General features: G+C 36.8%; 1 protein-coding gene across 1 annotated transcript in view; it reads left to right on the forward strand.

Annotated features, from left to right (window-relative positions):
* ADGRB3 (adhesion G protein-coupled receptor B3) overlaps nucleotides 1–17,334 on the forward strand; it is a 918,092-nt gene that overhangs the window by 809,471 nt on the left and 91,287 nt on the right. Inside the window, exons 21-24 of the mRNA XM_066604215.1 lie at nucleotides 1,010–1,076; nucleotides 3,303–3,388; nucleotides 10,032–10,130; nucleotides 10,500–10,671. Of these exons, the coding sequence (XP_066460312.1) occupies nucleotides 1,010–1,076; nucleotides 3,303–3,388; nucleotides 10,032–10,130; nucleotides 10,500–10,671 (424 nt within the window). The remainder of the gene's footprint in view (nucleotides 1–1,009; nucleotides 1,077–3,302; nucleotides 3,389–10,031; nucleotides 10,131–10,499; nucleotides 10,672–17,334) is intronic.

Genomic DNA, 17,334 nt, shown 5'->3' on the forward strand with positions numbered 1-17,334 from the left:
TGATAGGAACTTGTATATAGTGCATTAAAAATTGTCTTAAAGTATATCTGCACTGAGTAGAAAGTGAAATAAGCACTATGTAACATTTTAAACAAAACAGCTAATGGATGTTATAGATTAATGAGGACAATACTATAGTCAGTTTTGAAGACAATATAACAGATAATGGATTATGGTTACTATTAGGTTATTTATGGCTTTCTCTGGAGAGCTGATGAGTGATTCTGTTCAATGAAAGTGCTCATTAATTAAATAAGACATCTTCCAATGTAGTCTTATAAGATAGAAAAAAAGGTATTCAGAGTGCTTATGCTCCTGATTACATCAGTGATGGGAAAATGTCACCATTGGTACATAGGAGGTTCCCAAAGCATCATGAATAAGGAAATATGTTAATATACTGTACATTGGTTTATGTGAGATAGTTTTCCCTGTTTATAGCTAGCCTGATATAAAATTACCCTAGTTTTATGACTCTAATATTTAAGCAATTCATTAGAGAGTAATAATTCTTACTAGATTTCAGATCTTTGCTATGGGGTCTATCTTTTGTATTTAACTGCATTATCATAGGGTCAAAGACAAAATGTCAACATATATAGTTCAACTGAAAAAGGTAACAATATTTAATTACAAAAAGAAGGCTAAGAGGAGACTTAATAGCGGTCTACAAATATCTGAAGGGCTGTCACAGTGCAGAAGGATCAGCCCTATTCTTATTTGTACAAGGAAAGACTAGAAGCAATGGGATGAAACTGATAGGGAGGAGACACAGATGAGATATTAGACAGTGAGGGTGATCAATGAGTGGAACAGGTTGCCGTGGGAGGTGGTGAGTTCTCCTTCAATAAAAGTCTTCAAACAGAGGCTGGATGATTTAGTGATCCTGCACTGAGCAGGGGGTTGGACCCGATGACCCTGGGGGTCCCTTCCAACACTACCATTCTATGATTCTTTATGACTCTATGAACATGTTATATGATTTGTCTTTTGTTTATTAAATTTTCAGCTGCTGGTTGTCACTTGAAGGAGGCCTTCTGTATGCCTTTGTTGGACCTGCTGCAGCTGTGGTCTTGGTAAACTGAGCATTTATTTTTTGTTATTATTTTTATAAACTTACAAACCCAAAATGTTGATGTTATATTTCTTCAAACTTTTTGTGTTATCATGAAATATAAAAAACATTTTTTATAAACACAACCTCATGCATTCCTTAAACACTGGTCTGCTTACAGATAAAACAAACTAGTATGAAATCACATGGATCAATGAAACTATAAATGATTACTTTTACATCTTGAATATTAAACTCGTAGAAGAAATATCTTTTGTTTCAATAGTTTTTATTGGGTTTTATAGTAAGCAAAGAATAAAAAGAAGTTGACATATTTGTTGCATTAGAATACAATTTCTGTACCGTGACATAAATATTTTAAACATACAATGCGTTGTTGAATAGCAATGAGACTAATGTTCCTTCTTACAAAAGAAAAGAAAATAGTTGTCAGGTTAATGTAGTTCGTCACTTGAGTACTAGATATCAACTAGAAACTTATTTGTACCACTTGAAGGCTTTTACTTTATGGCAAGGATCTATTAGGGAAAGGAGGGGAGTTTAAGACAACATGGAGATATTTGGAAGGGTGGTTTGTGAAGGGATTTGTATGCTAGTTGGTAGAAAGTAAGGTACAAAGAGCATCTTTTTCTATTTCTTAAGAACCTAGCAAGATCTTGCATTAAATAGATGTCTTATTAAATTCAGTAGGCAGCATGTATTACTTAGTTTACTACTCCATCATAGCTTGATGCTGGGTTCTTGTGCGGATTACAGTTGATCAATGAGGGTCATAGCATCAGGACATGTGGTCAGTTTAACGTTGTGTGGAAGCCTCTGATTAAAAGAGATCGTAATTCTACGTTATATAAAATACAGATCTATATCTCAAACAATAAATGAAAAAAAATAATTAGTAAATTGTAATATGAAGAGGTGAAAGAAAAGGAAGGCTCGATTGTTTGCTGCATAAGCCTACATTTAGATGTATATACGCAGTGCTTAAAGGGGTTGTCCCATTTTTTGTGTTTTGCTGCAGGAAGCAGACAGCTCCATACACTGTGCAAGGGCCCAGGTTGGTACTGCGGGCCAAGTCCTACTGGAGTGAATGGACACAGCCTGTAGTGCCAACTTGGATCACTGTGCATTGTACATAGTTGTACGCTTGCTGCAGCAAAACTGGGTCAACCCCTTTAAATGTAAAGGAATAGAGTAGAGTTATTGGCTATATGTGCATATACAGTATCAACAGTACTATTAAATGTTAAAAACAAGGTGCTTATGTCTCCTTTGATGTAACTTTGCTTCTACCTTTAAGACTGCTTTCAGACGAGCATAATTAACTCCATATTTGGTCCATGTTTTGCATACAGTAATACAGAGCTAGCATAAATCTATGTATCTCTTAATCAGTGTTATTTTCTATTGCTCACATACAGATCAGGATTTGCCCTATAGAAAATAAAACCAATGAAACAAAATTTAGAGGCCAATACAAATCAATCAGTGATCAAATATTAATGACACGCAGTGCAATGTCCTCTATAACACGTCTGTATTACAGATCCATATTATGGACGTGTGACAATATACTCATCACAAACTAGCCTAAAACAGTATGCTAGATAGAATATAATCATCTTGAGATCTGACTGGCTCTACTTCACTCCAGATTTCAAGAAGCCTACAAGTAGATTTGTTCTTGAGAAGTCTGAAGGGTACATAGAAGTTTAGTGTCAAAAACTGATGTGATAAGGAATGTTTTGAGTTGTATTATATTCTGTTACTGTGCCGTTCCAAATCTCTAGTGTACCCTAATCCAATAAATAATGTTCAAAATATGCATAGAATTCCCAAGTGTGCGATCATCAAACAGCACATCTGTATTTCTAAAATGGAAATAAATTACAATGAGAGTGCGCCAAGTCTAGTCGGAATATTATTTTCTTCCATAAATATTTCATTGCAAACTATCTGAGAGACAAGGATTGAAAATTAATATACATTGTACAAATTGCAAAGAATTAGGCAAGAAAATGCTCACAGTGTAACACTTAACCTGTCAAACAAAAAAATTGATGTACTATATGCACTGAGAACCACGTTTTACCAGTTCTAGTGACACAAAATGTAAAAATGTAATGACCTACTATATTTTTGGGGTAAATATATTTTGACTATTTTATTCTCATGTGTTTAGTGTATCTATCAATGGAATTCCAGTTTAAGTAATCTTTTTGTTGTGCAGGTCAACATGGTAATTGGAATTTTGGTCTTTAATAAACTTGTTTCCAGAGATGGCATCCTAGATAAAAAGCTTAAACACAGAGCAGGGTAAGTTCATTCTGAATGTTTCGTCATCACTTGTAATCACATTTCTTCATTATGCATTTTTTTTCTCTTAATTTAGTTTCGTAGTAGTTATAAACTTGCATGCTTCATTGAGAAGTTGATATTTCATTCATGTTTATAGACATATTTAATAAAATTACCAAAAAGTAAAAGAAAAACAAAAGTGCAGAATCATCATAAACTGAAATGTGAATATGAACCTGAATGCTAAATATAAGTAATGTACACTCAGTAGCAGGTGTAGTGATAAGTAAGCAATATATGCAGTTATATTCATGTGAACTTCAAATCTTCTAGTATTTTTCTATGAGTCTTAGGGCTTAGTCACACGGGCGCATCGGCATACTGCAGGAAGAAGACGGCCGTACTTCAACACGGACGTCTCTCTGCAGCGCCGGGAGAAAGAACATGTGACTGGCTCAATTGCCGGTCATGTGTTCTTTCTTCAGCGCTGCGGGGAGTCGTCTGTCTTGAAGTATGGCCATCTTCTTCCTGCAGTAAGGGCTCAGTCACACGGGCGCATCGGCGCCGGTGTACGGGTGCCGATGCGCCCGTGTGACTAAGCCCTAATGGTGTATTCACATAGATCAGATTTCCATGCAAGTTCTGTCTGTGTCCACGATGGGCCGAACTTGCACAGAAAAAGAATAAGTTCATTTGAATGGGTTCAATCACATGAGTGATTTTTCACTGGGACTGATAGTCCATGTTTGAAAATTTGATGCATGTCCTTTTCTTGTGTGAATCTCAGACTGTCCATTTGATGTGAGTTGCACCTGAGCATTTCAGGCATGACTCACTGTCATCCATATGAATATGACCTTAATGTGAATTGGATAATATGTTTTTAGTTCTGGAGATGATATATTAAAATGTAGCTCAGAATGTAGTTAAGCAATTCAATCAAATAAATAACTATTGGTAATCAACTAGATAATGGCTTAAAATATCTAAAAGTGTCCTTTAAGAACCAGATCCATTATATATGTTGTCTCCTTTAAGAGTAGATAGCATATTTCCAGTTTTGGTGGCAGAGCTTTGATTGACTTCTGAAAATGTATTAGACTCTGTGCACACTGCTTTCAAACCTTTCATTTAAGCTAGAGTATACATCAGGAAAATTTCTCTACATATGTCTCTGACATATCCCACTGTACAAGTATACAGCAGCATACATTGCACATTTACTTCAATAGTAAAAAAAAGTGTACAATGTAACACATAATATACTCTTTTTGCAGTGGATCGCTGTTTAGGAAAGCACAGTCTGATGCTGTGTTTTCTTAAAGTGTTACAAAAATGTATATCAATGTATTCTACTCAGATTGATAATACATTGACACCATTTTTGCCTCCATTCTGTTAATCAAGGGCTTTGGATAATTTTGACATATATGTGAAGAGCTTTGAAGAATGTAAATGTCAGACATAGGAATGCACAGAGCCTTATTCTCAGCAAAGGCGTTAAAATGGATCTGTGGCAAGCAGTGTCCAATAGAACTTAAGTATGAAATGCCGACTGTAATTTGTGTCTGACAAAATGTCAATAGATTTCTAACAAAAGTAATTATGAATACTGCTCTGACAAAAAAGATACTGTCTTATAGGGAATCTGTGACCTGCCGAAAGCACCATAAACTAACTTATGGTACTGTTAGGGCAGGTTGCAGGGAGCCGACTTAGGTATTTTTCATAATCACCCACTTCTGTGTCCCCGCTTATAAAGTTTGTGCACCTGCCAAAAATGTGACTCTTTTCGGAGTCCCGTGCATGCGCACTCCCTTAGACTTGTGTTGGAGAGAATGCATGATAGTCTGAAAATAGTCAGAAAGTTGGTAAGTATGAAAAATACAGCACCAGGCTCCCTGGTACTGATCCTAACAGCATTATAAGTTAGTTTATGGTGCTTTTGGCAGCTGACAGTTCCCTTTTTAAGTCAATGGACTTAAAAGGGGAACTTGCAATCCAATGAGTAAAATGCACATCAAAATCTGCACCAAAAGTTGCAATAAAACCATGTGTAGATATTGGTGGGGATTTTGGTGTGGATTTACATTGCAATGTTTGCACATACCTCAACTTTAGTGCATGGACTAGCAGGGCAAAGAAAGTTTCACTAACAGTGATTCCAACTTTCAAGTGATAAAATATTTCTGTGCTTATTTCATCTCTGGACACTTAATAATTTAATAATCATTTCAAGCTAAACACATTTCCTACTGATAGAATGAAAACTGGGTTGTCCAAATACAAAAGATGGCCAGGCATGACATAAAGTAACAAAAAAAGCAGTACTTACCTATCTTCTCTACTTGGTAAACAGCGGAAAGGCACCCATGAAGACCCCAATGTCAACACAGACTGAAAGTCAGATGATGGCTACAACCAATCAGAGGCCATAGTGTCATGTTCCATACACCCAGCATCATCGTGCCCAGGGTGTGAGGGCTGATACCAGAAGAACAGGCGATAATTATGCCGCCTCTGATTGGTTGCAGCAGTCACCAGACCAGACTTTTGGTCTGTGCTGATAGGAAGGTCTTCACTGGAGCCTCTCCACTGTTTACTGGGTGGGAAACAATGCTTTTAACAGCAGGTGTTGTGGTGTGTTTACTTCCATGATACGATTAAGAGCTATGTCAAGTTTAAAATGTGTAAACAGAGATGGGGTCTAACAATATTATTATGTGTCCAAGATTAAATAGATATAAGATTTTATTACCTAGTGCTGGAAACACTTCTTGTATAAGAGATTTTTTTCCATAGTGGATCCCAAAACATCTGGGAAACAATGCAGTACCACTGCATATATTAGCATGGATTTTTTGCTGCAGATCTTCCCCCATTTACCAGAGCAATTCCATTGAGATTTTTTAAAGTGTGTGTCCTTCCCAAAAATAAAATGTATCATTTTATCACAAAAGTCAGGTTTCAATACCTAATGATTTCCTTTTTATAGTTTGCAAAGAAAAATTGTAACCAGTCACTGTAATATATTGTATGTAGTTTATAGTTTGTGTTTGCATGAAAACTTTGTAACAATTTAATTCTTTGTGGCTATCTATAAAACAAACTGTTGAACACTTTATTTTTAATACACCTCTGCAGAAGCTATTAATCTTAATTTTTTTGCAAATTCAATGAATTTTCTGATTGATATCAGGTGATCTTTAAGGGAATCACAGTATAATTGAAACATTAGAAAAGCATTATCAAAGATTTCTTTACTTTTACATTTAGGGACCTTTCACGTGAAATGGAATAGGCCAGACAACGCATCACAAGACACAGTAAATTCCACACCAAAATCTGCAGATATTTTAACACAGAATTGATAATGGCTTAAAAGCTGCCTGCAATTTCACATCAAATTTCACAGTTAGACCTGCGGATTTTGGTGTGGAATTTGGCTGTGCCCTGCGGTGCAATTGCATTCCATGGGAAAGGTCCGTAAAGCTTTCATGAATGTAATTTTATGGTCAGCACTTTGTTAATTGCTGCACCGGACGAGCAAATTACAATAATATTTGAGAGGTTTTATTTTTTGTCTCTAGTATTTAAATAGATACACTTACATGTAAAAGTATGTATTATTACATCTTACATAAAAGAATTGAAATTAAATAAACCTGTCAGCATTTTTTAAGGATTTTTTACACCCTTTCCTAATTTTTAGTCAAAGAAAGACAAAAATGATAGTATTTAAAAAACCACCTGTTTACTGCATGCTATAAACAATTAACATATTTCAGACATCACTATCCTAATATAAAAAGGGATCATCAATAACTTTCGGTTATAGGCAATGTCTGCTCTGTAATTATGTTTATCTTTTATTCACTGACTTTTAAGACTGTTACTATGGATACTGTATTTTTGTCACCTGTCTTCTTCACCCCAGAGATTAGCTGCTATTCTTTTGCAGTACCAGTTAAATTGCTGTTTCTACAGTAACCTTCTTTACCCTATAGTTTATACAAATATACAGATATTGCACCACGAAAAGATATGGGCTTTGGTAGTTTCATTTTTGATTCTTTACACAGAGGAACATAGAGTTATTTACTCAGTCTTTGAGAAAGAAAATAGGAGCATGCACCAGTGCAATCCATAATATGAAGGCATTGGTCCATAGAAGCTTTGGCTCTGGAACAGTTGCATGTAGAATACAAAATGGCTCCTTATTTCAGACTCTCCCCATGAAACAAAAACTAAGCTTAAGCAAATATTTATGTGTATGAGGAAGTCAGGAAAAATAGCTGACAACCAAATGAGCTTTACTCCAACAACTATTGAAAGTATATGGATATCCTACGTCCTAAGTGCACAAGATACATATCCCTTGTTTGGGTTTAAAATAACAAATACAAAAATTGCAAAAAAAAAAATCCAAACAGCGTTGATAAGGCCAGCATACCTTATCTGCATAAATTAAATTTTTAGAATAAAATGCTTAATCATAAAGGCCAAGTCTAGGGATTTCATTGTGTCAGCCTTGAACTGTGTAGTTGAGTCACATAGAATATCTATACGATTGCTAGTATACATCAATTACTGTAATGGTTCATAATAAAGTTCTCTCAGTTCTAAGTAACAATTTGTTTTGTTTTGACAATACTGATTAAATGGTGCAAAGATTATATGGAATTGATGTGTTCATCAGCCAGTAAAATTCTGGCAGTTAAAGAGGTTTTCTGGGACTAAAATATTACTAACCAATCCTTTACTGATTTCCATACCAAGAACCAAATGGAGCATGCAATACAATTTTTTTTGCAAACCTCTCTAGGTGATGTGATGGATGGATTTGACATCACAGGTAGAGTAAGGGGTACCGCATTTGCCGAACACCACAGCCCTGTCAAACAGCTGATTGACATTGTTGCCACCTATCGGATATTAATGACCTATCCAATATTTTCTTGCCCCCAGAATCCCCTTTAATTTTCAGGTATAGTAAAGAAAAAAAGTAATAGGTTGCCATGAGCATGACTTTAACTTTCATTTTCGATCTAATTTCTAATAATAAGCAACACTTTACTACATAAGAACACTTAAATTGACACTTAGTTTATGGTGCTGTGAGAATGTGACAGGTTTGCGTTAAAGTAACATCCCAGGCAAAATATACACCCATTGATATGTCTAATACAGGGTAATAGGGATCTCAAGAACACCAAAGAGAGAATCCATAGAACATGTTCCACCTCCACAGCCTTTGATTAGGCATAAAACACTGTACCAATTTTGTCCCACATGTTCCTTTAACTTGTATTAGAAAACGGATAAAAGGGATAGTTTTCTCTTGCATCAAAGTATTGATCACATGTACATTTTTAAATAAGTGGTGTATTTTTTTCAGAATACCTAAATGTTGATTGCCATTCTTTGAAATCAAATTTCCACTGCTGAGTAGGAGTTGCATTTCATAAAGCAATCATAAAATGAGACACATTTAGCCAGTATATAAATTAGCTGGAGAGAAAAGTATTCCCTGTAGAAAGTAATTATTTCTCATTTGCTATGATATAATTCACAAAATAAGCCACCTGTGGTCTACTGTCATGTAAAAGAATTTGGGATAAATGTGTTGCATATTTTAATCTGGTACTGTGTACAGTAAACATTGGGCTAATTAGTTACAACAGTGTGTTCTCTGATTTTATTTTTATCATTGAATCATAATGAGGAAAGAACAATAAAAATACTTGTTGAAAGTACCAATTAAGTCAAACCGTTTGCGTATTACACACTTATGAAATGTGTTTATAGCTGCAGGAAGTGACATAGGTTATATTCCCCGCTGAGCGGATTCTTCCAGTAATAGTTGATGTAAGGCAAGAAACTTTGTCTTATAAAAGCTACTCACCAAGGCAATATCTCCTAAGTAGAATACAAAAGAGTTGCAGGTAGTAAAGCCTGCAGTCTACAGCTGCAGCTATACAATAGCAGTAAATGTAACAATTTGCTATGTATTATTATTACTATGTCATTATATATTGCATTGTGAAGTTTGTTTTATATATTAATTGTGGATTGATGCTTCTGCACTATTTAGCAAACAATAATCATATGCAAATATACTAGATCATTAAATATCATTCACTTAAATCCTATATTCAGGCTATATAAATTGTATCTGTAAAATTGGAATGGAATAGCGGTTAAATTAATTAGATATTATTATTCTTAGCTGTGCTATTATCAAGCTTAATTCATTCTAACCATATATACAATTTCGTGAAAAGACCTGTATTAGCCTGAATAGAGGACTGTCATTGTATGTCTGATTTAGCACCTGCTTTTGTTAAGCTCAATGTATATTCAACTGCTTTACTTTTGCAATATGGGAACTTCTCACTTTGTAAATAGGGACACAAGTCTTGCATGCATGAATGAAATTATCCTTCTTGTATACGTAGTGATTGTCACAAATTATTATTTAAATATATATATATATATCTATAGATTACAAACAAATTTCATTATTAAACAAATCAATGCATTCATCATGTTACGTATGCATGAGATCTTATTTAAAAACAAACAACAAATCTACAGCAGCAATTATTTTGGTGAAAATTGAATACTTTGTTCTTTTTGTGGGTGTTCTGTTTGTTTGCAGTCAGATGAGTGAGCCTCATAGCGGTTTGACGCTCAAATGTGCCAAGTGTGGAGTAGTTTCAACAACAGCTTTGTCAGCCACCACCGCCAGTAATGCCATGTTAGTCTAAATCATTTACATCTTCTTGTTACAAATCTTTTACCGTGCATGTCTGAAAATAGCCTGATACAATTTGTGTTCTTCTAATGATAATACTATGTCTTTTCTGTTCTGTTTTTTTCTTTTGCTGTTTTTAAACATTAGCATCAAACTATTAAATTAAGAACTTCCTTTAAGTAAAGAACTTGCATCAGCAATAACCCCTTCAGTTGCACGGTGGTCTAGTCCTGTATTGTTAAATATCATAGAAATAATCTACAGGTCATCTCAGCACTGAAGGGTGTTGCCTGCTCATTTTAGTTACCATTGTATTATACTTATTTGCAATGCACAATCTGGTTCAGCAAACACATATTTCTGTCTGAATAGGGCATCCCTTTGGAGTTCATGTGTTGTCCTCCCACTCCTGGCTTTGACGTGGATGTCCGCTGTTCTAGCAATGACAGATAAGAGATCAATATTGTTTCAAATACTCTTTGCGGTATTTGATTCATTACAAGGATTTGTCATTGTGATGGTCCACTGTATTTTACGAAGAGAGGTAAGGAAAAATAAAAAACTTGCTTCTCTTATTGGAATTAGTTACATTTCTGCAGCCTTACTTAACAATTTAACTAAATCATTCATTCTAGATGTTTACTAAGACAACATTTAAGATTTGTTATGGTATAACATAGATCAATAATCATTATTGCAGTCAGTCAGTTCTCATTCTTCACCTTTATTGGATTTCAATTTAGTATGGGATGAATGAATCACATGCTTGGTGTTTACTTAATACAATCTATATTGGAAAATGAAGAAGAACTTCAATTATTTCATGCAATGCAATATATGGTATGTTGGGGTGAGGTACAGAGGGGTTGCTCTTAAGACATGCAAAAAACAATGTTAAATACAAGATGCAAAATGAAAGTCTATATTAAAAAATATCACATAAGTCATTTTCAAAGTAAATATTAAGGATATATGCATGATTGCTTGGTCTCATCAGGTAAGTCACTTTGTGGGAATAGTCAACACATGGTAGACTCAGGAAATTCAAATTTTGGATACTTAGATTTGAAGTCCATCATCAAAATGTTAATGATGTTACTATACTGTTAAGGCCCATTTACACAGAGCGATGATTGCTCAAAAATCACTAAAAAGCGATTGTTTGAGCGATAATCATTACGTCTAAACGCACGGCCATCGTGCACTTTTCGTGCACTGCTAGCTGATCGTTAAATTCAGGCGCACCTAAAATTCGTTGTGCGGTTTTATCAGGACTGCATGCTGAGTTCTCTGCGGGTAGTTCTGATAGCATTGTTACCCGTCGGAGAACAAAGGAGCTGAATGGAGATAATAGCCCCTTCGGCTATTAACTGCATTCAGCTAAGGCTTCATTTGCACGCTAATAAGCTATTAGGTAGCTGAGTAGCTACTTAATAGTTTATGCAAAATGATCGCTCAAAGGTGTCACTCAAACTGTCGTTCAAGCGATCTTTGAGCGATCATCGCTCCGTGTAAATGGGCCTTTAGACTTTGGATTTCTGTAATTGACAGTCTTTTGTTTGCATATGTGATTTAATGGCAACTGCTCTTCTATGTGTTTTAAATACTTCGACTTGTAGGATAAGAAATTTGGCAAATAATATGGTACCATATTTGGAGGGACTAAATAAAGTATTTTACCTTATGTATTGCTCAGACATGTGTAAATGAATGATTATAGAGTTGCATCTGTGTGCTATTGTGCTATTGACTACTAATAAAAAATGTACAATGAGTGCAGTTATATTGAAAAGCATAGTTGACTATACTTTTCAATACAGTTGTGGCAATGGAAAACTGTTATATACTAGTAAAATATATGACAAAAGGGCATCATTTTACAATTCCTTTGGCTTATAGTAGCATAGTGTGAACCTAGCCTTACTTGCATTTTAAAGAGATATAGTTCAAAAATGAAATGTGTACCTGAATATTAAATGGTTATACATTGCTTTTTTCCTCTTATATAAAAGTATATATGTTTTGTACAAACTGGTCATTAAAAGAAGTCTAGCCCCTATTTTCCTCTTCTATGAATTCTATCCATAGATGGGGGAAATTAAGATCAATCTACACAGACCTTTCATTTTATTAATAGTAGCTCCATGTCATGAAATCACCTTTTTTCCCTATGCAAATTAAGACTAAACCATCTTATGCACTGCTCTGTGCTTCCTCCTTCTTTCGCACTAACCCTGTCCATTGACAATTAATTGATATCCCCAACTCCCTTGGCAGTGTATTCCAGACACTGAGTATGTGCAGCACTTTTTCAGAAGTGCAGTACAGGTTCAGTGATGAAAGCATGGTGCTTCTATCAAGAAGAAGCTGGAAACATCAATCAATTGACAATGGGTTGGGTTAGCACTAGAGATGAGCGAAAGTACTCGTCCGAGCTTGATGCTCGGGCGAATATTAGGGTGTTCGGGATGTTCGTTATTCGTAACGAACACCACACGATGTTCGGATGTTCGGGTTACTTTAACTTTCTTCCCTGAGAAATCTTTTCTATATGCGCTCAATGGGGCCGGCGGCAGCAGCGCCAACCCCATTGAGAACATATAGAAGACAAATCCTTCTTCTCTGCCACAGCTGTAACAGCTGTGACAGAGAAGAACGATGTTTGCCCATTGAATTCAATGGAACCGGCAATACAGCCGACTCCACTGAATGCAATGGGCTGCCGGCGATCGCGGGATGAATTGTCGGAAAGGGGTTAAATATATAAGCCCTTCCCTGCAATTCATCCAGAAATGTGTAAAAATAAAAAATATATATATACTCACCTGGTGCCGGCAGACGGAGTTCAGCGCGGTAGGCTGCAGTTCTCCTGAACTGCTCTGAACAGCTGTGAGTAGTATTCAGCAGCCGGGGATTTAAAATCCCCGCCTGCTGAATAAGATGCCTCTGATTGGTCACAGCCTGACCTCCGTCTGCCGGCACCAGGTGAGTATATATATATTTTTTATTTTTACACATTTCTGGATGAATTGCAGGGAAGGGCTTATATATTTAACCCCTTTCCGACAATTCATCCCGCGATCGCCGGCAGCCCATTGCATTCAGTGGAGTCGGCTGTATTGACGGCTCCATTGAATTCAATGGGCTAACATCGTTCTTCTCTGCCACAGCTGTTACAGCTGTGGCAGAGGAGAACGATCGTTATGCTGACAGTGCGGGGGGGGGGGTCTCACTCTTGCCGCTATTGTGGCTTAATAGTGGGACCTGTGAACTTGAGATGCAGCCCAACATGTAGCCCCTCGCCTGCCCTATCCGTTGCTGTGTCGTTCCCATCATTTTCTTGAATTGCCAAGATTTTCACACATGAAAACCTTAGCGAGCATCGGCGAAATACAAAAATGTTCCGGTCGCCCATTGACTTCAATGGGGTTCGTTATTCGAAACGAACACCCGAACATCGCGGGAAGTTCGTTTCGAATAACGCGAACCCGAACATTTTGGTGTTCGCTCATCTTTAGTTAGCACAAAAGAAAGGGGAGTTAAACAGGAGCTGTTTCAAGATTGAAGTGCCCATTGGACTGTTTGTGTATCCCCCCTCATCTTTCAATAGAATTCATAGATGGGAAGAAAAAAGATTGATAGACTTCCAATATATAGTAAACAACTAAACTTCTACTACATTATCAAAGTAAGTGATAATTGCAGTATGGAATCATCAATACAACTAGTGCATTTTTTCCCTTTTTTGGCATATAAATGCTGGGTTGAAGCCTAGAATTTGCTAAGTGAACTCCCTCAGTACCTGGTTTGGCAAACAGAGGTTTCAGCATTGAAAAGTACACAGATGGCTTGAGACTGTTGTTTGCCCTGCCACACATAAAAATCCAGTAAGGTGGAAAAATCTATATTGAAGTTTATATAGAATACGCAGATGACTTAATTAGATTGATGTTGCAGTTAAAGAACAACTTCGGCTCTTAGTATGAGTGTAAACATTTAACACTTCCACAATAAAGCTGCTTTCACAGGATATAAATCAAAATAGCCACGAAGTAAATGTAAGGAAATCTGTTAACGATACATCACACAAATGGTTTTATATTCATAATTGTAGCAGAACAAAAAAAAATTAAATCTTGGATCTTGGTTTTATCTGGGAGAGTGATTAAATATTTTAATAATAGTAATAGTAGTAGAAAAACAACAACTATCAATAATAATTGCTTTTATTGCTATTATTATTGTATTATGTTTACTTTAGTTATATCACATTCAGAAAGCCTTATATAATCCAGCTATTGATCCTGAATGAGGCATATAAATGAATCTAGATAGCATATGTTGTATTACATATAGATGTGTCCATGTTTAACTGTTCTTGAATTGCGTTAAGTTACACAATTTGTCATGATACCAATTCACTATAGTCTCACACTATCCAGTAAAAATGTATATGTTCACATATACTTTAATTTAACATAGCAGCCTATGAGTGATGGATGGCTAACAGATGGCATATGTCGAGGCATCCATCCGACATATGCTTTTTTATGCTTATGCTTAAATTTAGGTAGAGCACATCTGTATATAAAAATCTATACCAGGCCTGCACAACTAGCAGTAGCTAGTGGCCAAAATTAAAATTGGCAAAACTCTTGATGCTACAGAAAGGTTTTTAGGGACTTACTTATGCAGACAAAGTGAGCTGCTAAAAAACTATCTATTTTAGGGCTCAGTCAGACGGGCGTTTTTCTGCGCGAATTGCGCATGCGTCCGGCGATTTTATAAAACCATTGCTTTGCAATGGTATCGGACACATGAGCGCTTTTTATGCGCTTGTCCAATAAATTATAGAACAGAAATCGCAGATCGCACTTATCTGCGATTCCTGTTCTCTTCTCTATATGCGCTCAATGGGGCTGGCGGCAGCAGCGCCGACCCAATTGAGAACATATAGTAGACAAATCATTCTCCTCTGCCACAGCTGTAACAGCTGTGGCAGAGAAGAATGATGTTTGCCCATTGAATTCAATGGAACCGGCAATACAGCTGGCTCCATTGAAAGCAATGGGCTGCCGGCGATCGCACAATTAATTTTCGGGAAGGGCTTAAAAATATAAGCCCTTCCCGGAAATTCATCCAGAAATGTGTAAAAACACAAAAAAAATATATACTCACCTGGTCCCGGCAGACGGAGTTCAGCGCGGCCTGCCGGCAGTTCTCCTAAGCTGCTCTGTGTAGTATTCAGCAGCCAGGGATTTAAAATCCCCGCCTGCTGAATGGGCTGTCTCTGATTGGTCACAACCCTACCAATCAGAGGCAGCTCTCACTCACACCCATTCATGAATTCATGAATGGGTGAGTGAGTGCTGCCTCTGATTGGCTCAGCGCAGGGACCAATCAGAGGCAGCACTCACTCACCTATTCATGAATTCATGAATGGGTGTGAGTGAGAGCTGCCCCTGATTGGTCAGGCTGTGACCAATCAGAGGCAGCTCATTCAGCAGGCGGGGATTTTAAATCCCCGGCTGCTGAATACTACTCAGAGCAGTTCAGGAGAACTGCCGCCGGCCGCGGCTGCACTCCGTCTGCCGGGCCAGGTGAGTATATATATTTTTTTTATTTTTACACATTTCTGGATGAATTGCAGGGAAGGGCTTACATATTTAAGCCCTTCCCGAAAATTCATTGTGAGATCGCCCACAGCGCATTGCTTTCAATGGAGTCGGCTGTACTGCCGGCTCCATTGAATTCAATGCGCTGGACAGCTCCGGCCCGTTTCTATTGAAACGCGGCTAGGAGCAGTTTTTTCAGGCAATTTTTCGGCCCCGGTCACACGATTTGCGGATGCGCATCCGTCATGCGATCCGCAAATCGCGGGAAAAAACGCCCGTGTGACTAAGGCCTTATAGTGTAATGATAAAATATCTATACACACTGCTCCAAATACTGTAGGTTGAAAGATTCCTTCCCTGCTTCCATGACATAAATGATAGTCATATTACTAGCCATTCTGCGCAGCACATGACTCGTCACAAGACTGTCATTCACTGAAGGTTCTTTACCCTGCATAGCCATGTCACGCTAGCTGCTAGCAGTAAAGCCTAAACTTTACAGCTGGCAGCTAGGATAACATGACTGTGCCACGGACTGTAATATGACTATGATGTCAAGAGGCTAGCAACTTGACATCATAGTCCTATCACAGTCCTTGGGCCGCCATAAACTCTCTGCTAGGCTGCACATGGCCTGCAGACCATATGTTGTACAGCAGACCTAATCTATACAATATAGAATATAGGACATGTATATTTCCTATTCAATTTACAGTAGTACACGCTCTATGACACATAAGTTCTAGTCTAGCATATGCTATGACATGAAGTGGCTGTAGCTATTAGGCTACATGAGAATGGAGTAGATAATTTTTAGCAATTATTGTTATATGAATGTACTAAAACAAGTAGTTCATTATTCAGCATTATTTACAATAATTCATGTAAATTTATTCCATTGATCAACAAATTGAGAGCTTCCAAGTCATTAATGATGAAATGCCATTGTTTAAGAATTCACATGTGCAGCAGTACGCATAATGAATATTTTCAAATGTCATTTCAAATCTCAATCATTGCAGATATCTTGCAATGTATGCCTCTTTATTGACTCTAAACCTATGGATTAGAAAATGTGAGCCAAAAATATAAGATAAAGGGAGAGGCTATAATATTTAAACTAGAAGCTACGGAAAAACCGCCTTCTAAAATATACACATTTATTTGATATGCACTAAAATTCTGACATATCAAATAACACAAAAATCAATAACCAGTTTGAACTTGACCAAGAGAGACCTATGGGAATATACGGATGTGGGATCTACATAGCATGCTCCAACGTCAAATGCACTAAGTTATTTGTAAGTCACTCCACGGTTAAAGTATATTAGGGATTTTGCGGAATGTATATTTGCATCTGTAGTTACCCACTGGATTATGTAAACAAAAACAAAGGGCTGTTGATAAGGAGAATTGGAGATCATTTGGGAGACATACGCCATAGACATGAGATAGCTAGATATATTAAGGAATATCACAAAGGAAATACAAAAGCTCTTAGCTTTACAGTGATTGAAGTGATATCAAGATCCCCGAGAAAAGATGATTGGAACAAAAAAGGTTTACAAAAGGAAATGGAATGGATCTAA

This window comes from Eleutherodactylus coqui, chromosome 1, assembly GCF_035609145.1.
Source record: "Eleutherodactylus coqui strain aEleCoq1 chromosome 1, aEleCoq1.hap1, whole genome shotgun sequence".
In the NCBI taxonomy this organism is placed as follows: domain Eukaryota; kingdom Metazoa; phylum Chordata; class Amphibia; order Anura; family Eleutherodactylidae; genus Eleutherodactylus; species Eleutherodactylus coqui.